General features: G+C 43.8%; 1 protein-coding gene across 2 annotated transcripts; it reads left to right on the top strand.

The window, feature by feature from the left end:
* The first annotated feature begins 2,407 nt into the window (after positions 1-2,407).
* On the top strand, positions 2,408-22,141 carry LOC115171509 (choline transporter-like protein 1). Of its 2 annotated transcripts, none has more exons than XM_029728427.1 (16): positions 2,408-2,541; positions 4,060-4,149; positions 4,677-4,819; positions 9,287-9,423; positions 13,082-13,175; positions 13,413-13,582; positions 14,302-14,391; positions 14,583-14,758; positions 15,188-15,374; positions 15,666-15,834; positions 16,352-16,508; positions 17,288-17,371; positions 17,499-17,636; positions 18,056-18,292; positions 19,157-19,252; positions 20,488-22,141. In XM_029728427.1, the coding sequence occupies exons 1-16, from the start codon at positions 2,425-2,427 to the stop codon at positions 20,509-20,511; spliced, it is 2,109 nt and encodes a 702-aa protein (XP_029584287.1). In that variant the 5' UTR covers positions 2,408-2,424; the 3' UTR covers positions 20,512-22,141. The 2 variants fall into 2 exon arrangements, with proteins under 2 accessions (XP_029584287.1, XP_029584294.1); XM_029728434.1 differs by lacking the exon at positions 2,408-2,541 and adding an exon at positions 3,101-3,421.
* Positions 22,142-22,229: the final 88 nt, after the last annotated feature.

Raw genomic sequence — 22,229 nt, 5'->3', positions numbered from 1 at the left:
CCCCTTGTCAATGCAGACTCATGACCCATTCCACATTGAGTGTGCGGGCCCCAGGAGGAATTAACAGTAGGTATTATGTAACCTGAGGAAGTGCGGCACACCTCAGCAGTATGTCCACAGTATACCCCCTAGCCCAGAGGAACACTGGGTCTATTCTGAGCTGTCAACATGGAGACGTCAGATGAATAGGAAATAAGAGTCGACCAACACCACAACGGGAGGACTACAGGGTTAACATGACAATAAGACAAATTAAGAACTTTACTTTTCTCATATGTTACACTACATTAATAGGTTTCATATGTGTGATGAAAAAAAAATAAACTGACTTAATCTTCCAAATAGGTTTTTGATTAGAGCCAGGAGTTTTTACTGGGACATACATCAAACCATAAACTGTAAGTGAGACTGTAATCTGAGATAATATTTTACACAACCATCTAAGGTTACTACTGTAGGCACATTTAACACTTGCTCTTAACCCATGGTGCCATTAAAACATTGCTGATATAGTCACACTATAAACCGTCTTGCTTTAATAAAATACCCTGGTCTATTAAATATTGAGTACCACGGTAATACCGCCGTGTTTTGGACTTCTAACTGTTCAAATAAACCTACCATTAAAATTATAGACTGATCATTTCTTTGTCAGTGGGCAAACGTACAAAATCAGCAAAGGGATCAAATACTTTTTTCCCCTCACTGTAACTTGTTTTGCTCTTAGACGCTCACAAGCCACACAAGTGTCGTTAGAAGGTAAGGGGTTCTTCTACAGTACATAGAAGATCATAGGAAATCCCAGTGTCTATACTGTAATAAGGTCACATAGTTGCTGTCACAAACTCCACAGTTGTCACTGTCTAGTTTGATATTAATTTCCCACTGAGCAAACAAACGGTTCTTACAGAATTCTTAGTCTTTTTTATCAGGTTGTTTCTTTGGCAGACATTCTTTTGATTGACATTTATCAATAAAACTAATGAATGCAACTGTATATGTCAAATTGTTTCGTGTTCAACTTGTAGCCCTGGTAGTCCTGCAAAGAAAATGGTAAAACACTTCAATTTGAGGCTATGAGGGCAGAGCAAGCAGATGAATGAAAGTTGTGAATTTCATCTTGTTTTTCTGAGGGTACCCTGGTAACAATGGAGTCTATTAAAAACTACCAGAGCGTAGAGAATCAGACCCATTACACAGGGTCTGAATGACCAACCACTGCCTCATTAAACACTAGGCCAACAAAAACAAGAAACTGCCCACTACTGCAAAAAGACTGGTAAATAATATGCTACATATTAGGTAACAAATGGAAGTGAAAGGTTAGGGCTACAGATTTGAAGGCCCACCACACACATATAGGGACAAAAAAACAAAACAATGGTCGACTCAGCAGATATTGTCCAAAAAAAGCACGACAAGTGAGGATGGCACATTTAGTTGGAAGTGTGTTGTTACATTTAGTCATTCAGATAGTCATGAGATCCACTCCCTAAAACAAGATGAACTCTGTGTTATTTAGTCTGGTTTATACATAGACGTTTCTCAAAACCTGATTCGCTATGTTTTATTGGACTGCCTAGACATATCCTAGTAGCTCACAGATAGGAGTGCAAACAGTGACAATTGTTGTAGTTTTTGCTCCATATACTATGTCGATCTTCTCGTAAGTGAGACACTAATGCAGCTAAATAGTTCAAAGACGTCCGCTTTCATTACTTCCTTTCCTTCAACTGTAGTGATCTGAGTGAGCTGTGAGATTCGTTTTTAGATCAGTGTATAATGCAGATGTAGTCAAGGTGATGAGTGGTGGTAGCCAGTTTAGACGCGCCCTGAATCTTTGGCAACTCCATCCGTATCATCTTTTGCTGTTGGGTCCACTTACTGCCGATTCCTCCAAATTATTTTACACAAGGTGTGACTTCCCTCTAGTGGCTGAAACCAAAATGGCAAGACATTTGTATTGTACAAAGAGAAATCACATACGGAATGATCTCATCAAATGTTGCCAATTAATCCATTATAATCATGTACATGTCGGCATGTACAATTACATCAAAACAAATACAGAGAAGACTGAATTTGTTTAGAAATGTTTTGTCTAAATTGTAGCCCTACAGTTGATGGTAAAAACAGGGATGATAATCGAAAAGGACAAGAAAAACTAACTACTAATTTAGTACTTTGGACACATATTGTATCGCTCCAATCCCTATATTTTAAAAAGGCGTGCCACAGGTTGATAATGCACTCACTCATTACAGCCTTACAAATAAAAACATCACACACACATTCACGCGCACAAACACACACCCACAGCGCACTCTCTCCCTGGTACAACAGAACACAATGCAACAAAGGCCCCTCTTTTTGCCTTCAGACTGGCATCTCCCTGCCAGTGCTGTGCCCCACACAGCCAAGAAGATGGAACAGAGAAGTTCGACAAGCGGTTCCCAGCAAGGAAGGCCCAGGAAAACAGTGGACAACCCTTATTTGGGGACAGAATACAGCGTGCAGAAAAATCCTGGATACCGTTTGAGAGTGAGAAAAGCGTTAATATATATTTTCGTATTGTGAAAAGTTGTGTGATTCTTTTTCCCCCAGCTTAAAATGTGTATGCTGTTCATACATTATCATACAGTATACATTTGATTAAGATGATTGGTTTACGAACAAATCTTTCAAAAACAAATAAATTATAGGTAGTTGCTAGAATATTGATCAAGTAGCCTAGGCTATATAGCATAATCTATTGGTTGATAAAATTTGCATTAACCTCTGTGATGAACAATTTGGATTTAGATGAACGGAAATGGTCATCCCGTTATGTTAATTTGATAATGGAAGCGCTGACAATACAAATTAATTGTAACATATCATGCCCCCTTAGCTGGCCTATTCATTTTTAAATTGATGTGCATTAGGGTTGTTTTCTTAGGCCCACAACACCTCCAGTTTTGTTTTTATGTCTGATAGTTTATCATGGACGAGTGCGTCATATTGTGTGGTTAGAGTAAATGGACATTAGGATACAAAGATAAAGCCGTGCTTTTAGAAGTCGCGCGCTCCGCCAAAGTCCCGCCATCCTCCGGTTATAGTCGGGTAACAAATGCGCAGTCTCATGAATGGATGCTACGTTGCTTTTCCGGCTGCATCTGCACGATCCACCAGGAAGTGTGGTGCGATAAATCCTAAACTATTAATCCCTTATACCTGGAGGAAGGAGATAGATATTAGTATGCATTTTGGATGGAATATACCATTTGTGTCGCCTTTCTAATCTACAAATCGGTGTGTTGCAATTCATGCAGGGTAAACATAATACCCTTAACTCCCTGCAAGTTTGGGTTTTTGTGCTGTAGCATTTAGCTCTTCTCAAATCTAACCCTTGACTGCAATGGGATGCTGCGGTAGCACAGAGGTAAGCTAACGGTTTCCTCCATCCCCATGTTGCATTCATTTAATTGCACCTTAAACATCATGCATGCAACGGCGATTGCACTGCTTATATTGTTGCGACCGCTGGCATCCAATGACAATTCTCACCACCGTGGTCAGATTAGATAAACCTAGGCTATATTCATCGGGGAAGACTAGTGGTAATCCTATTATTGAAGCCGAGGAAATATCGAGCTATAACTTGCGACAATAATGGTTTAATAGTTTAGTTCATTACCACCGACATTTTGCATAGGCTACCGCTTGAAAGCAGCTTTGCATACCATAAATAGCTCGTGAGCACCGTTAGCTTTGTAAACAAACCTCACCTCTCCTCGCGCAACGTGCGAGATTTTTACACTATTGAACAGCGCCTTGACAATGAAGAATAGCAGAATATCGTTAAATGTGATTGTTTAAAGCAAAGTAATGTTTCACTACATTCGGCCACAGTCTCTACGAAAATAAAATGTCAATGAAATTGCCTGCCATTGTACATTTTTTGTGTGTGAAATAGCATGTGTAGCCAACAGTGTCACCTTTGAATTGACAAAGACGCATATAGACTGTATCCTATTTGCTAATGTGGCACCGACGATGTGTTGATATTTTGTTTTCCAGAGGACAAAGAGAGAATGGAAACCCTTGGAGGATCGAAGTTGCACGGATTTGCCGTGGTTCCTTTTATTTACTGTATTCTGTGTTGGAATGGTAAGTATATATGCCAATTCGTTTTACAATTGAAAACGAAGAACAATGTAATACCATAAATATGTTAAACCACATTTGAATACTAAATACAAGGCTCACCTCTATGAAAGTCGTTCACCGCCTCATGACACACTTTATAAATGCCCAGCTGATTGACTGCCTGGCTAGTGGCACCTGTGTCAGGTTACCACACCCACCACCTTTGCTCAGCCAATTGTCTCCAAGCATGCACACAATTAACAACATCTCCTGAAGTTTAAACTTCAAGTGTGCTCAGACTTTTCAGAATGGTTGACATTGTGGCTAAAATGTATGAAACAAACAAACCGATCTGAATAGATATTCTACTCTCAGACCAGGCAATGAAAAAGTGGGAATCAAACTGGCAACTAGACTTAGTAGATGGCTACTAGAGAGAGAGAGAACAAATTAAGTACTTTTCAATTTCCTGGAATTGATACAAATTCATACACGAGTGCATTGCATTTGTAGCATTGGATGCTAATGCTTGGTAATGCTTCTCTCAGGGGAGTATCTGTGGGTTCACCATCGCCACGGGGGGCGCAGGCCGCCTGGTCTTTGGGTATGACAGCTACGGGAACACCTGCGGCCAACGCAATGAGCAGATTGAAGGGGTCAGGCTGAGTGGACTGGATCAGACGGACAAAAAGTGAGTCTCTCACCCACTACACACACTTATATCTTAAAGTGGCAGTGACATTTGCCAAAACTCACCCCTATGTTTACAAACACAAATGGTAGGGCGAATTAGCCCATCATTGAGAAATATTAAGAAATAGCTTTGTCCCGTTGCTCAATGGCTCAATAGAAATGTCAAATTGCAGTCATTTTAACCGTGGTCTATGGGAAACTGGCATAAATAAAACCTTGAATAAATATGCAGAGGCCTTAGGAGTAGGACGTTCTGTCACGGTCAACTGTACTTACTGCCTGCAACACCCTCTGGGAACACCGGTATTTCAGCCCACTTCATTTGCATTGCATGCTGATTACTTCACCTCTTTGGATTGACTGTGTGCTTAATGATTGGCTAGGGGTACCATCGAATTAGGAATTAGAATACCTCCTGTGGTACAGACCTGTGGGTCATCAGCACAGGGTAATTCATTTTTTTGGGGTTTTGCCGGAGTGTCAGTGAAGAGATATTAATGGGTTTGAATTCGCTCTGCTTGACGTTTCTCCTCTTACCGTTTGGCCAGACTGCTGATGAAACAATGGAACATGTCATTTTTCATTGTTTAAAATAATGATGCTAGTTTCTTCCTATTGAACATAGAATTCATCTATTGTGTTAATGTGTGTAGAAATGGTATGTATTGCCCTGCTGCCAATATTTACAGACATAAGATATAGCTAATCATAGGGAATGGGGAGAAAGTAGCTTGGTATCAGTCAGTGACTATGTAAGTGAACGGAGGAAGACTTTTTTTCTTGAGAGGGTGCTGGCTCACACCAGGAGGACCCTGTCACCCAAATTGTTGTGAAGAAAACTCAGATGTCACTGGCTGGCAGTCTCTTTTTATATTTCTCTCTTTCTTTCTCGCTCACTCTTTTTATTTTTGCTTTATTTTTCTTTCTGTCTCTGTAGGTTTCTCTTCTCTTTCTTTCCATACATCGTTTACTCCTTTTGTTTCTGCACTGTTGGGTGGTGCAGACACTGCCTTGTCTCTGTCTGTTGGGTGGTGCAGACACTGCCTTGTCTCTGTCTGTTGGGTGGTGCAGACACTGCCTTGTCTCTGTCTGTTGGGTGGTGCAGACACTGCCTTGTCTCTGTCTGTTGGGTGGTGCAGACACTGCCTTGTCTCTGTCTGTTGGGTGGTGCAGACACTACCTTGTGTCTCTGTCTGTTGGGTGGTGCAGACGCTGCCTCGTCTCTCTCTGTCTGTTGGGTGGTGCAGACGCTGCCTCGTCTCTCTCTGTCTGTTGGGTGGTGCAGACGCTGCCTCGTCTCTCTCTGTCTGTTGGGTGGTGCAGACGCTGCCTCGTCTCTCTCTGTCTGTTGGGTGGTGCAGACGCTGCCTCGTCTCTCTCTGTCTGTTGGGTGGTGCAGACGCTGCCTCGTCTCTCTCTGTCTGTTGGGTGGTGCAGACGCTGCCTCGTCTCTCTCTGTCTGTTGGGTGGTGCAGACGCTGCCTCGTCTCTCTCACTCTTCCTTTGAACAACCACAAACTGGCTGTGTTGCACATAACACCCACCCTTTTAATTTGTCTCCTGAATGGTGTCTTCAGTCCCATTTTAGAGTGGACAGTTGTACCTACAATGAGTAAACTGATTTCAGTTATAGTGTGCTGTTGATGCTTGTGGTAGGGTTGTGTTGTGTAAAGACACACCTGTGGGTAAGGCTATTTAAATGAATAGCTATAGGGATATTGGACCCTTGGTTGTACATGGCTATTGTGTTGATTGATCCCACAGTGACTAGCGTGCCCAGTCTGAAATAATCCCCAAGCCTCTAGTCCTGGGTAATAGTCTGACATGGGTGTCAAAGGTGTGGGTGTATGTTTATTGACAGGCACATGCAAATGTATAGATGGCGGTTTTATCGACAGAACTATTTTAAATGAAATGGCTTCTGCCCTTGAGAACCTTTTTCAGGCTCACTGGTTAGCTTCTCCGGTCCATAATCATCACATTAGCTAGCAATTATATGCTTCATTAAAGCACCTTGACGGGCCCTTCCCAGGATTGGGCTATTGATGTGACTGATACACACACACACACACACACACACACACACACACACACACACACACACCACACAGACAGACTAGCGCTGTAGACTGAGATCCCTGGATTAATGCTGGCCCCAGCGACAGTGTCTGTGTGTGTAGAAGAGTTTGGTGTGAGGCTTGACTGACAGGCCTCGGTGCGAACGCAACCACCTGATGCTGAACTCAATTGAGAAGGCAGCTGTCACGGAATTCAATTAAGGACTACACAGCTGTCAATCCTGTTTCTGTCTCAATCTCTCTCTCTCTCTCTGATTCTCCTCCTCACTTCCTTCTCTCTTGGTATATCTTCTCTTCATGTCATTAGACTTGTGGTGCTTTCAAGACTAATCATGACGTGTGTGATTTTCAGGCCGGAATGTCAGAAAGTCAGAGCGCTAGAAAAATGCCAGAGTTCCTGACTTGGAATTACAAGTTGGATTTGTCCCTTTTGGAACTTTGTTTTTTTCAGAGTTCTGAGTTGTCTTGAATGCACTGAAGTCGGATGTCGGAGATTGCCCAGTTCCCAGTTGTTTTGAACGCGGAAATAACAATAACACAGCTGTGATCTTTCTTGGTGGTACTCACATTGTTTGTCCGAAAGTGTCTATTTTTGCCATTCTGTGTGCGAAAAAGTCTAGCATTGCTGGGGTGGCTAATGTAATTTTAGCAACGTAGGCCAAGTTGAGGTTATGTTCAATGCTGTATTCAGTCCTGCCCTCAGCAACCTTTAAGTGACCTACCTTTGTGAGGTATAGGCTGGTGTCACACAATGCAATCAGTGACAACAAAGTCAGAGCTTAAGGGATAGCTGGTCAGGGTTTATTTGGCAAGTACAGTTAAGCAGCTCCTCATTCACAAGGCAGGGGCCAAATGTAAACAGTACAGCGCCGTAGGCGTATTGTTCTGGCCACGTCAGCTGGTTGATCCAGGATCAGTCTATCCAAGTCTGATCCTAACCTCAGCTGTTAGGAAGAACTGACTTTAGAGAAAGTCAAACTGCCCTCAAATATTCTGATAAATCCAGTGTGACTTGATTTTCATATCCATCTTCCTTTCAACAAGCATGTGTGCAGTGCAAACCACTGTGCCAGCTTATGAATCACCAGAAATTCAAACCTTGTCCATATACTGCTTACAGGGTACGGAAACAATGTCATTTTGTAATATGGGTGAACTATCCCTTTAACATTTTAGAGGGGGGTACTTCAAACTTTGTTGACCTAATAGCAGGAACGGCACCATCTAGTGGTCAGAACCTGCTTATATCAGGAATGTTGGATGGGACATAAAATGAACAACTTCAGTGAGTCATTTCTCTGAACAGGAGAAATCACCAAATTCACTGAGAATACAATACATAGTATGAAGAATCAGTACTCAGAGCTGCAGCTTCATATTACTTGTCAGACACATAATAATGGCTGGAACGGAGTGAATGGAATGGTATCAACCACATGGAAACCATGTGTTTGAGTCAGATACCGTTCCATGTATTCTATTCCAGCCATTACTATGAGCCCGTCCGCCCCAGTTAAGGTGCCAGAACCGCCTGTGTTGTCAGACATAGAGAACTGATTCTGGTTGTTGGGGAGGGATTGGTGTGAGGGGTCCGTGGGTGGCTTCTGACAATTTCTTTGGATTCTTAATCATTGTTAGTAGAAAACACTTTTGGTCCAAATCGGATGTTGGGTACTATATTTATTGAATATTCTATGAATCCTATAAATTTAATGTCCAATTTAGGTGCAATCAATTTCTGAGGTCAAATTATATTTCAACAAAATAATGTTGCAGGAATGCTAATCGGATCTGTTTCTAACTACAGAAGCGAGTTCAGAACAATCTGAGATGGTGGGTGTCATTGCTGCTGAAATGACATGAAATGACCCTCCTGTGTGTGCGTGTGTGTGTGTGTGTGTGTGTGTGGGCGAGGTGCCCACCCCCTAGTGTATAAAAGCACCAGGCAGATGGACCACAGTGAAGGATTCTCTTATTAACATGTCCTTGTTCCTTTCACTCTCCGTTCCACTGCCAAGTCCCATGGACCAGTTCCAGCAGCAGCAGCCAAAGGCTCTCTATCTCGCGACATTCTATCATATCTCAGTGAATAAGGTATTGTTGAGGCAGTGGGTTTGCTTTGTCCCCAAAATGAACAGGACATTGAGGGGAGGTGTAGGCTTCTGGATTTTTCCGGTCATTTTGGTACTTTGTTTTCCTCTCTCAGAATCACGTTCCCACAATTTCACATCTCGTGACTCATTCCTCATATTGGTGATGGGAAACAGATTTTATTGATAAAAAACTGATAAACAAATTGCTGACAATTCTCACGTTCCTTGTTACCCATCCCTTATGTAGGTGTTATTGATAAAGAACATATCTTTTGTTGTCTGATTTGTCTGCAGGTATGTGTTCTTCCTGGACCCATGTAACATTGACATAGTGGAGAGGAAGATCAAGTCCATGGCCCTGTGTGTGTCCCTGTGTCCTGATGAAGAGCTGAAGACGTACCAGGACCTCAAGAGATTCGCCATGCACAATGGTGAGTGAGTAGGGGCCCTAGTGAAACAGAGTGGACACTGTCAGCCAGTGGCGATTTCAGCATGTAAATCTTGGTGGGGCAAAAAAAAATTATGTGTAATGCACTACCAGCAAATCCACAACACTAAACAATATATTAAATGCACTATAACAGTGACAAACGGTGCCCACAAACTGTTAGGGCCTACATAAAGCTGTCCCAACAGCAGTCCCAACATCTTACCACTGCTACACCTGGCTATCAGTGGAGACTTGTCTGGCAGCGAAACAGTTAATTCAGCCTCATTTACTGCCTTTTAAAAAAAACATAGCTGATATGGCTGACTTGCTTAAACAAATGTGGTTTCTACTGACAATTTAGATGTACAAACTATGGCATAAGGGGACGACAAGCGGATAAGAGGCAATCCGTAATTTCGATTAAGACATTAATGAGCGAGCTAGGACGGACGTAGTCAGTATAACCATTATCCCAGAAACCTTAGACCCACTCCAATTTGCATACCGCCCAAAGAGATCCACAGATGATGCAATCTCTATTGCACTCCACACTGCCCTTTCCCACCTGGACAAAAGGAACACTTATGTGAGAATGCTATTCATTGACTACAGCTCAGCGTTCAACACCATAGTACCCTCAAAACTCATCACGAAGCTAAGGATCCTAGGACTAAACACCTCCCTCTGCAACTGGATCCTGGAGTTCCTGACGGGCCGCCCCCAGGTGGTGAGGGTAGGTAGCAACACATCTGCCACGCTAATCCTCAACACTGTAGCCCCCCAGGGGTGCGTGCTCAGTCCCCTCCTGTACTCCCTGTTCACCCACGACTGCATGGCCAGGCATGACTCCAAGACCATCATTAAGTTTGCAGACGACACAATGACGAGACAGCCTATAGGGAGGAGGTCAGAGACCTGGCCGGGTAGTGCCAGAATAACAACCTATCCCTCAACGTAACCAAGACTAAGGAGATGATTGTGGACTACAGGAAAAGGAGGACCGAGCACGCCTCCATTCTCATCGACGGGGCTGTTGTGGAGCAGGTTGAGAGCTTCAAGTTTCTTGGTGTCCACATCACCAACAAACTAGAATGGTCCAAACACACCAAGACAGTCATAAAGAGGGCACGACAAAGCCTATTCTCCCTCAGGAAACTAAAAAGATCTGGCATGGGTCAAATCTCCTCAAAAGCTTCTACAGCAGCAACACCGAGAGCATCCTGACTGGTTGCATCACTGCCTGGTACAGCAATTGCTCGGCCTCTGACCGCAAGGCACTGCAGAGGGTAGTAGTACATCATCACCAGTACATCACTGGGGCTAAGCTGCCTGCCACCCAGGACCTCTACACCAGGCGCTGTCAGAGGAAGGCCCTAAAAATTGTCAAAGACCCCAGCCACCCCAATCATAGACTGTTCTCTCTACTACCGCATGGCAAGCGGTACCAGAGTGCCAAGTCTTGGACAAAAAGGCTTCTCAACAGGTTTTACCCCCAAGCCATAAGACTCCTGAACAGGTAATCAAATGGCTACCCGGACTATTTGCATTGTGTGCCCCCCCAACCCCTCTTTTACGCTGCTGCTACTCGCTGTTTATCATATATGCATAGTCATTTTAACTATACAGGCCCTGGTGCACAACTGAGCAAGAGGACAAGTACATTAGTGTCTAGTTTGAGAAACAGACGCCTCGCAAGTCCTCAACTGGCAGCTTCATTAAATAGTACCGGCAAAACACCAGTCTCAACGTCAACAGTGAGGAGGCGACTCCGGGATGCTGGCCTTCTAGGCAGAGTTGCAAAGAAAAAGTAATATCTGACTGGCCAATAAAAATAAAAGATATTAAGATGGGCAAAAGAACAGATATTGAACACTGCCTAGAAGGCCAGCATCCCGGAGTCACCTCTTCACTGTAGATGGTGAGACTGGTGTTTTGCGGGTACTATTTAATGAAGCTGCCATTTGAGGACTTGTGAGGTGTCTGTTTCTCAAACTAGACACTCTAATGTACTTGTCTTCTTGCTCAGTTGTGCACCAGGGCCTCCCACTCCTCTTTCTATTCTGGTTAGAGCCAGTTTGCGCTGTTCTGTGAAGGGAGTAGTACACATCGTTGGACGAGATCTTCAGTTTCTTGGCAATTTCTCGCATGGAATAGCCTTCATTTCTCAGAACAAGAGCAGACTGACGAGTTTCAGAAGAAAGGTCTTTGTTTCTGGCCATTTTGAACCTGTAATCGAACCCACAAATGCTGATGCTCCAGATACTCAACTAGTCTAAAGAAACCAGTTTTATTGCTTCTTTAATCAGAACAACAGTTTTCAGCTGTTCTATCATAATTGCAAAAGGGTTTTCTAATGATTCATTAGCCTTTTTAAAATGATAAACTTGGATTAGCTAACACAATGTGCCATTGGAACACAGGAGTGATGGTTGCTGATAATGGGCCTCTGTACGCCTATGTTGATATTCCATTTTAAAAAATCAGCTGTTTCCAGCTACAATAGTCATTTACAACATTAACAATTTCTTCACTGTATTTCTGATGAATTTGATATTTTAATGGACATAAAGTGTGTATCATTTTTACAAAAAATGTGGGGCTCAGCCCCACCTGCCCTGAATGACAGGTCGCCACTGCTGTCAGCTATAAGCTTTTCTGCCATCAAAGCACACACAAGCACAACGCTGACAGCATATTGAATCATTGACGGATTCTCTATTCCTCTCAGTAACTCTCTACTGATAATGCTGTGGACCCCAGCACATAAGTTATTGATTAGAAAATCTGCTTGTCGATAGTGGTCATGTCATGAATTGTTTTGAAAGGAAGCTCTTGCATTTTATTCTTCACAATCTCACATCATATCCATGAAGGAGAAGAAAAAAAAGAATCACCACAAAGTTTTAGATGAGCGGCATTACATTTCTTTTTTTGCAAAAGATCGTTCCGTTAGCAAAGAGTGCTATGAGGAGCAGGTGTTTCTCCCCCCCCCCCCCCCCATAAACAGAAGGCTACTAGGTCATCGTTCCAGCAGCCATCCATCACGTCATTGACAGTGAATCACTGCCATCCTTTGGAACGACAAACACTTTCTACAAACACTGACATGACCGTGATCCCGCGTGCCATCTTCCCTTAATACTGTCCTTTCATTCAACACACACACACACACACTCTGGCACAGCAGGCACCTTGGCACATGTGGAGAGTGGACTAGATGAACAAAGGCACCATTAAGGCCATTGCCACCCCTTGCTGTATGGGTACTGTTGTTTGTGCTATCCTAGCCCGTCCTTCAGCCAGGCTTGTGTGTCTACTGTCAGTACTGTATATCCTTATTGTGACACACACACTCCGTGTATGCCTCATGATAGACTGGGCTGGGGTTATGTTACTTTGCCTTCTCCAGAGGTCTTGTGTTCTGATTCTGAATTCCTGTGGCAGTGAGCGTAACACAGTTAAGAACAAGATTGTGTAACGTGCTCAGTTGCATGAAGGGAAAAGGATGAAATATGGATCAGCATATGTTGGTTTAGACAACATATTGAGCTATAACTGATCACTTCTGGAGAGACTGAATTTAAATCAATCGTCCTTATGGTTCTAGGTATGTATATGGTTTCACTTTCTTGTGTTCAATGTCTTTGTATTTCACTCAGGGTCGGAGCTGTGTTCATACGAACTAGCCGGTCACAAATACCCCGGCCTTCCAGAGAGGTTTGACAAATGTCCCAAACTTCCAGTTCCACCAAGGTAGGAAGTCCTAACATTAGGGCTGCATTTCAATAGGCTTAGATTGCTTATTTTCATTCAGAACCATTAAAGGACTTTCACTTAACCACTCATATAGATTAGATATTACCTCAAGAAAGGGGGGGTTACATATTTATATATGTATTTTTTTAAAGTATTCAAACCAGTCATGTTTTAGAGAACCTCCCAGGTAATGTGACCCCTGACGTTTGACCTCTGCTTCGTTCCATCCCACAGCAAATCTCTCCCGGTGTTCAACCGCTGCACACCGGTGGACATCTCCTGCTATGCCAAGTTCGCAGAGGCTGTGGTGATGTTTGTGAGCGACAACAGCGTGCTGCACAGGCTGATCGGTGGCGTGATGGCCAGCAAGGAGATCATCGTGGGCCTCTGCCTGCTGGCTCTAGGTGATGACCTCATCAGCATGTGTTTGTTATCAGCGGTATCTCAGGGGGATGCTGGATAGGTATAAGCAATATGGCAAAATCTGCACCCATTGGGGAACAAGGTGGAACTACTTCCATGCCAATCCAATTGTTTCAGATCTACATGAAGAACCAGGGGAAGGGGCTAAGGGTTGTTTCTGGACAGGGCCTTAGTCTCTAAACTCAGTGGGAGGGATTGGTCTTGTGAGAGTCAATGACTAAATCTTCATTGTATTTCTGGGGCCCACTAGTCTCTGAGCCTTCCCTAATGTGAGCCAGTAAAGAATAGACCTGCATAGGGAACATCTGTCCTGCTCTAGTGCATTCTGCTGATTTCTCCATATCAGTATGAAGTGTCAGTACATAAGCAGTTACTGTAGGTCAGACATCAACAGCGGAGAAACACAGTGCTCAGTGAAAATGCGGCAAAGTCATCACATCTTTGAGTCCCCCCCGAGACTGCACTCTTTGGAATGAGAGGAAGAAAGCTCTCAGGGAAAGGGCATGACATGGGAGCCATGAACTTGTACATTTGGGAGTTAATGCTCAGAGTACATGTGGGTTAGAGTAAGTTCACTTGGTGAACTGGTTCTCTTGAGTTCTGATTCGTGGTCAGTTTTGGTTTTTGATTCCAAATGGTTGAGGTTAGGGTTGAGGCCGAGAGCAGGGTTCGCTGATCCTAGATCTGTGTTGTGCTACAGTGCTCTCCATGATCCTAATGGTGATCATCCGCTACATCTCTGCTGTGCTGGTCTGGATCCTCACTGCCATGGTGGTCCTGGGCTCCCTGGGTGAGCTCATTACCTGTCTCCTGGCCTTACTTCCTGTGCAGTGTTTTGATCAATCAAAATAACAACTGAAAACCGTGACATAGTTTTGCACCTAACAGTCATTCTATGATCATTTTTGGGACAGTCCTCTTTGCATTTAGCAGTGTGCAGGTGTTCAATCTATCATAAAAAGTGTCTCCATTTTTCTGTAGCGGGCACAAGCATTCTGTGGTGGATGTACATAGACCGCCGGTTAACTGCCAACAAGACCTTATCTAAAGAGACTGCAGAGACTACGGAGACTAAAGATGCTAAGGAGGAAGCAGGGATGACAAGGGACAAAGCCCAGGTGCTTCTGGTGTATGCCATCGCTGCCACCGTATTCACAGTGAGTACAGTTAGTGTTTGTGTTTGGAATGAAAGGGAGACTGGGCAACCAAGCCTTGTAAATTGTGGGTGGGGTGTGTGTGACATTTCAGATTGAATGCCTGGCGCTGTTTTGAAATCTCAAACTCTTGACTCCTGGCACCTCCCTACTTTTTTACTCCCCCCTCCTCTCCCTCTTTAACCTTCCTCTCGCTCTCTCCCTCTCCTGTTGACCATCTTCCATTTGTTTCATCATTCTCTATTACCCCTTGTCTTCCTGTCTGTTTTTGTCTTCCTATGTCCCTTCCACCTTCTCTTGACCCGTTGTTCTCTTCTCCACTAATTTATATCCCCCTCCCTCCTAATCGATCCCAATTTCTCTCATCCCTCTCTTCCTATACCCTTCTCTCTTTTTCTGTTTGATTTTCCCTTCCTCTCTCTCCCCCTTCAGGTGATCCTTCTCCTGCTGATGCTGTTCATGAGGAAGCGAGTGGCCCTGACCATCGCCCTGTTCCACGTGGCTGGCAAGGTGTTTATCCACCTGCCGCTGCTCACCCTGCAGCCCTTCTGCACCTTCCTGGCCCTGCTCCTCTTCTGGATGTACTGGGGCCTGGTGCTGCTCTTCCTCGGGACCACCGGTGAGAGGGGGAGGGAGGTTGGCGAGAGAGGGAGAGGGAGGGAGGGAGGGAGGGAGGGAGGGAGGGAGGGAGGGAGAGAGAGAGGGAGGCAGTAGTTCTCCTCTTCTGGATGTGCTGGAAGCGAAAGTGAGTGAGAGAGAGAGAGAACCTTTACAAATGGTAAGTGATGAATTCCAACACAACAGCACACTGCACTAGTACGGTTTAGTTCAGTTTACTGTATTGGCCTTATTCAGGAACTTGTCCAAACTAGTCCCGACCACTAGACTGAGACTGAGATGTCCACCTCAGGGAACCCGGTCCAGAACGAGGAGACAGGTCTGACAGAGTTCCGTCTGACTGGGCCTCTGCAGTACATGACGTGGTACCACGCTGTGGGCCTCATCTGGATCAGTGAGTTCATCCTGGCCTGCCAGCAGATGACTGTCGCTGGGGCTGTGGTAACGTACTACTACACAAGGTCTGACTCTGAAATTATGTTTTCATGATTTGTTTCTGTACAAACTCTACCTACATGTACATATTACCTCGACTAACTGGTGCCCCAGCACATTGACTCTGTACTGGTACCCCCTGTATATAGCCTCGCTATTGTTATTTTACTGCTGCTCTTTAATTATTTGTTACTTTTATTTTCTTTTTTTTTTTACTTAACCAACAATGCTTTAAGAAGTTAAGGGCTTTTAAGTAAGCATTTCACTAAGGTCTACACCTGTTGTATTCGGAGCATGTGACAAATACAATGATTTGAAATGTTTATTTTATAGGATATAGGCTATAAGATTAATAATAACATTCGATTTTGTCTGTCACAGAAATGTGTTCTGCTAAAACAAAAATCGAGGAATTTATGGGTAATCTGTTCCCGCAGAGTTCTAGGAATTACAGCGAGGAGAACAAGAATGTCAATTTAAACTTCTGTCTCTTCATTTATTTGACCACCATTCTATTTCCCTCGATCCCTTCCTCCGTCTCAGGGACAAGACCAGGCTGCCAGTGACGCCCATCCTGTCGTCAGTGCTGAGGCTGATGAGGTACCACCTGGGCACGGTGGCCAAGGGCTCCTTCATTATCACCCTGGTCAAGATCCCACGCCTCTTCCTCATGTACGTCCACAACCAGCTCAAGGGCAAGGTAACGCACGCTGTTTACTATCTCTCTCTCTCTCTGACATTCATTGTATGGAGAATAATAAAATACTGCATGTTACATACAGTGATGTGCTGTACAAGCTAATCAAGGCTAGCTTGTTCGCCCTTCGCCAGTATATCTACATTGCTGTCAATGTCAACATTGTTGTGACATGACACCTGCCATCTTCTGTTGCTCTGTTTAAGACAGTATTTAGAGAAGAGAGGATTTATTTTAGGTTTATGTTCAGATGGCTGTTTGGGTTTGACACGGTGCTGGTAACATTAGGGGTGTTGGTTAATAAATGGGACATATAATGACTGTATTTCCAACTCATTTTGGATAAACATATGGTAAACCATGTTACTATATTATCATGTATTTTTCTTTATTCTCCTTGGAGGGTAATGTGAGTTAGTGTCTGTTGTCCTTAACTTACTGTTTGTTGTCATGTCCCAAGTGTTGCTGCTTGACTTGATCTATGGAGAGACACCTTGCAGCATAATGAATTGAAGGGATAAATTGGCATTAGCGCTCCAGAGTTCTGAGAGTGGAGGTAACTTCAGCTGACTAATGCTCTGACCTGTCCCACGATGTTGGGCTGGCCTACAGCAATCTGACTGCCTGCTGCTTTCAGTTTCCACTATCTTTTGGTTTAGCATGGAGATGTGAGAACACTAAGTTCTGGAGCTCTGCAGGGGAACAGTTTTGAAAACTATTGTATCTATTTTTGAAAAGTAGTGCATCTCAGATGCCTTTCCCCATCTCTCTCTCTCACTCAGGAAAATGCATGTGCTCGCTGCATGTTGAAGACCTGTATCTGCTGCCTGTGGTGTTTGGAGAAGTGCCTCAACTATTTGAATCAGGTAGGAGTGCTTTCCTTCCCCCTAATTGGATATTTATTTTATATAAATAAAGGATAGATAACAGGTGTAAGTTGGTTCGTGTCCTGCTGGTCTGCTTTAGTGACTACAGTCTTCTCTCTGTCGTTAGAATGCGTACGCGGCGACAGCCATCAACAGCACCAGTTTCTGTACGTCGGCGCGCGACGCCTTTGTGATTCTGGTGGAGAACGCTCTGAGGGTGGCCGCCATCAACGCCGTGGGAGACTTTGTCCTCTTCCTGGGCAAGGTGAGGGGGGCAGCTGGGATACTTGAGGGCTTCAGAGTAGTCCCTATTCACTGTTACAGGATCAGATCTACTTTTCAACCCCTTGATGATTAAGGTTAGAATGGGGGTAGGGTAATCTGTTCCTAGATCTGTGGTTAAGGGCAGCCGTTACCTTGAGTGTGGGCCTGATTGCGTGGACTCACAGGAGGCTGTTGAGGAGAGAACGGCTCATAATAATGGCCAGAACAGAGTAAATGGAATGGCATCAAACACCTGGAAACCATGCATTTGATACCATTTCACTAATTCTGTTCCTGCCATTACCACGGGCCCGTCCTCCCCAATTAAGGAGCCACCAACCTCCTGTGGCGTTGACTGTTCAATTGCCTGAATTTGAGGAGTAAAAATTTGAATGACTGTGTGTGTGTGTGTGTGGTCAGATCCTGATCGTGACGTCCACAGCGTTCGCCGGTGTACTGCTGCTGAACTACCAGCGGGACTACGCAGAGTGGGTCCTCCCCCTCATCATCGTCTGCCTCTTTGCCTTCCTGGTGGCCCACTGCTTCCTGTCCATCTTCGAGATCGTGGTGGACGTGCTCTTCCTCTGCTTCGCCATCGACACCAAATACAACGACGGTACACCGGGCAAGGAGTTCTACATGGACAAAGCCCTGATGGTAATCTACGTGAAGATATGGTATACTGGTGGGATTTTGTTGAAATGGGAAATTAAATGTGTATCTATACTGGACAAAAATATAAATGCAACATGTAAAGTGTTGGTCCCGTGTTTCATGAGCTGAAATAAAAGATCCCTGAAATGTTCCATATGCACAAAAAGCTTATTTAGCTCAAATGTTGTGCACTAATTTGTTTACATCCCTGTTAGTGAGCATTTCTCCTTTGCCAAGATAATCCATCCACCTGACAGGTGTGGCATGTCACGCTCCCTCAACTTGAGACATCTGTGCCATTGTGTTGTGACAAAGCTGCACATTTATTGGCCTTTTATTGTCCCCAGCACAAAGTGCACCTGTGTAATGATCATGCTGTTTAATCAGCTTCTTGATATGCCACATCTATCAGGTGGATGGATTTTCTTGGCAAAAGAGAAATGCTCACTAACAGGTATGTAAAACACATTTGTGCACATAATTGAAGAGAAATACCGTTTTTGAACGTATGGAACATTTATGGGATCTTTTATTTCAGCTCATGAAATACAGGACAAACATTTCACGTTTTGTTCAGTCTAGGTTTTTGTTTTGGTACACTAAAGCTAAGGATTCTGTGGTTTAATGACGAAGGTAATGCATTCATTTACATGAATTTGTTTTCATTTTAGCAGACTTACAGTAGTGAGTGCATACAGTTTTATACTTTTCTTTCATACTGGTGCCCCATGGGAATCGAACCCACAACCCTGGAGTTGCAAGTGCCATGCTCTACCAACTGAGTCACATGATATATTAAGTTTATATTAACCGACACTGGTGCGTTTCAGCACATGGTATGACACTCCTTTCCATCTCTCCCTGCAGGAGTTCGTGGAAAACAGCAGGAAGCTGGAACGGGTGGTGGAGCGAGGGCGGAGCCGCCCCACTGTGTCGGTGGAGGGGCCAGAGATGAAGCCCATGGTGAGTGACAATGGAGGGGGCGGCGACTCTGAGGTGGGCTGGGGCTTGGACGGAGGCGGGGGAGAGTGGGAGGAGCTGCAGGAGTTCCATGTGTACTACCTCCTGGTAGGGGTGCTGGTGGACTGGGCCCTGGGGGAGCAGTGTACCATGGTCTCCTTGATCCTCTGCCTGACCGAGGACGTGGTCCTCTTCTTCTGCGTCTACCTGCCCACCTCCACACTCGTGCTCTTTGCCACGCTGCTCCAGAAACCCTCCCCCGTCGTCGTGCCTCAGCCACATCCAAAGGCACAGACGCCGTCGCCATCTAAATCGTCGTCTTCGCATGCTAGCTAACGCATGCTAACGTACCACAACAGCATCTTGCTCACCATCTAACTCTTCTCACCAAACTATTCCATCCCTCTTTTTTCTTTTACTCTTTTTTTTGTTTTGCTCGCCTGTCATCTCCTGGCCATCTTTAAACTGAAGTGTAAATTAGTTAGTTTTTTTTGCCTTATCACCATGGTGCTTTTTGGTAAATAGGGGCATGTCTGGTAGCGCAGATAATCTTCTGTCAGCTTAGAAAGATGGTGGGGGGGATGAACACAAAGAAACAGTACGCAATTAATTGTCCACCCCCCCCCCCCCCCAAAGTAAACAGCAGTGAGCAACAACAATGCCAGACTGCTGATGCATTGCTAAAAAGGAACCAATGGGAAGATGGATATAAGACTTTTTTTTGCCTGTCTATTGTATGGTGCTGCTGGGTTTCCATGTACTGCTGGAATTATTTAAAGCGCTGTTAGGCGCTACTGAAGTTGGCAACTATGTTTACTTGTAGATTTGGCCTTTTCTTATCTCCTAGATACTCAGAGAGCATTATGGGTCAAGTTATTCTTGTAACTTGGTAGTTAAGAGGTAGAAGTATCTCCCCCAGTAGTTTTACACACAGCTTATTATTTTATTGTTGATAACAGCAAGTCAGCTTTGGCCCAAGGATATACAGTCGTAGCCCTCCTGAATGCCCAGCTTTCAGGTCAAGATGGATCTTAACATCACCACTCCACTGCATGGCTTCCATTTTCTTTCCCGTACCATTTTTCTCATCCATACATTTCCAAGCTGTTATTACATTTTTTTTTTTTATCTAACCCTTTTTTCACCCATTCATTCTTTTACCATCCAAATACTTTTTTCAATGACTGCATGTGATACTGTGAATGGAGTAATAAGACTTGAATAACTTTGCTTTCCAGGCTCCAGGAACAAGTTCAGCTTGACCAAAATCACCTAATGGGACTTTTTTTTAAAGACATTCCAAAATGTTTATTTTTACCAATGTGTAACATGTTTACTATGGTTTCACTCCAGGGATACAATATTTTAATAAGAAACTGTAAAAAAAATAACAATGAAGCACTTTATATTGAAGCGCTGCATATTTTAAAAGGCTGATGCATTTTTCGTAGTGATGTCCTTTTTATAAGACAGAATTGCCATCTAGTCGAACACAGTACTAAAATGTATTGAATCACTTTGGGTTGTCAACGTTTTGCATAACAAGTTTGCCTTTTGGTTGGACTTCTCGATCAGCGTGATACTTATTCGTCATGCAATGATAGCACTTCGATGTGTTTTTAATCAACCACAAACTTAAGTTTGAATTCAAATGCAAATGTGAGTCTATCTGCATCATGGAAGAGTGTTCTTTTGTTTTGAAAGGAGATGTATTTTTTTACGAGTGAGTGTAGGGGATTTTTTTTTGCAGCACAATTTTTGGGATGTGCAGAAACAGGATGTGATCATACAACTGTGTGTTACAGCAGGAGGAAGACAACTTGTAGTTCCCATGGTTTGGAGGGACACAGAGACAAAGTTAATGCGATTTGGAAGTCTACCCCCCCCTACACCTAGGCACTTAGATCTACAAGGGACCATGAGGAGTTTAGGGGTAGGGACTAAGAGTTCATTATGAACTGGGCATGACATTTACAGAGAAATATCCAGAGGGCTGCAAAGTCTGTTGCTTTTCTTACTCAACCAATTGTCACCTAGTTTGACTCACTTGGTTCATTTATCAAACCAGTCAGTCATTGATGGACAATGTACATTTGACCTAATCAGGTGAGGTGTAACGAGTCCTCTTCCACTGAAGTCTCAGTAGGAAGTGAACTCAGACTTTGCAGCCCTCAAGCAATAACGCAACGCCATTTAGTATTTACCGTTACAAAAGTCTTCCTACTTGCACTACAGCTTTTAAAGACAAAAGGTTCCTGGCGTAGAGCTATCATCTGATGTTAGGTGGGGGGGAGTGGAGGTGGACACACACTCACTTTGCCTTAACCGGTTGCGTAGGCTGCGCCCCCCCATCTTATTGGTTAGTGACAGGACTCCCCAGTTTAACGTGGGGGTGGGGTGGTAGAAGTGCTGTAAGCCTTAAATCCCCTCTTGTTTTTGCTGTAGGTTTGTATTTGATACCAGAGTACTGAATCCATTGGAGCGACTGAAGAACAACTTTGCCCCCCCCTTTTTTGTTGTTGTTGCTTTTATTGATCTAGGTGAGAAAAATGCTACCTTTTTTGTTGATGTGAAGGGTTTCAGAACAGTATGAATTGCACATGATTTATGCAGTTATTTTGTAATGAGTTTAATAATGTGTTGATAAGACTGAATAGTATTCTGATATTGTGAAGTGATCCTGGTGGATATGTTGAAGGGAGAGATGGCTGTGACTGTTCACATAACCTTTTCATTTTCAGCTTCTCGTGTGAGACAAGCGCCAGCCATCCTTCACAACACCATCGTTAATGTTTCAAAACAGGAAAACAAGTCTGTTGGTGCGCTTTTCTCCGGGAATACACTACTAGACCGTACACTGATGTACCTATGAAATATTAAAGAGCATGTATTTAAAAAAAAAAAAAAAGTCAAGCTGAATTAACATTGCAGCAGAACCCTATTGCGCAAAGCATGTTAAGAATTGCACTAAGATGGTATT

This window comes from Salmo trutta, chromosome 3 (genome assembly GCF_901001165.1).
Source record: "Salmo trutta chromosome 3, fSalTru1.1, whole genome shotgun sequence".
Lineage (NCBI taxonomy): Eukaryota > Metazoa > Chordata > Actinopteri > Salmoniformes > Salmonidae > Salmo > Salmo trutta.
This window is presented reverse-complemented; position numbering and strand designations above follow the sequence as displayed.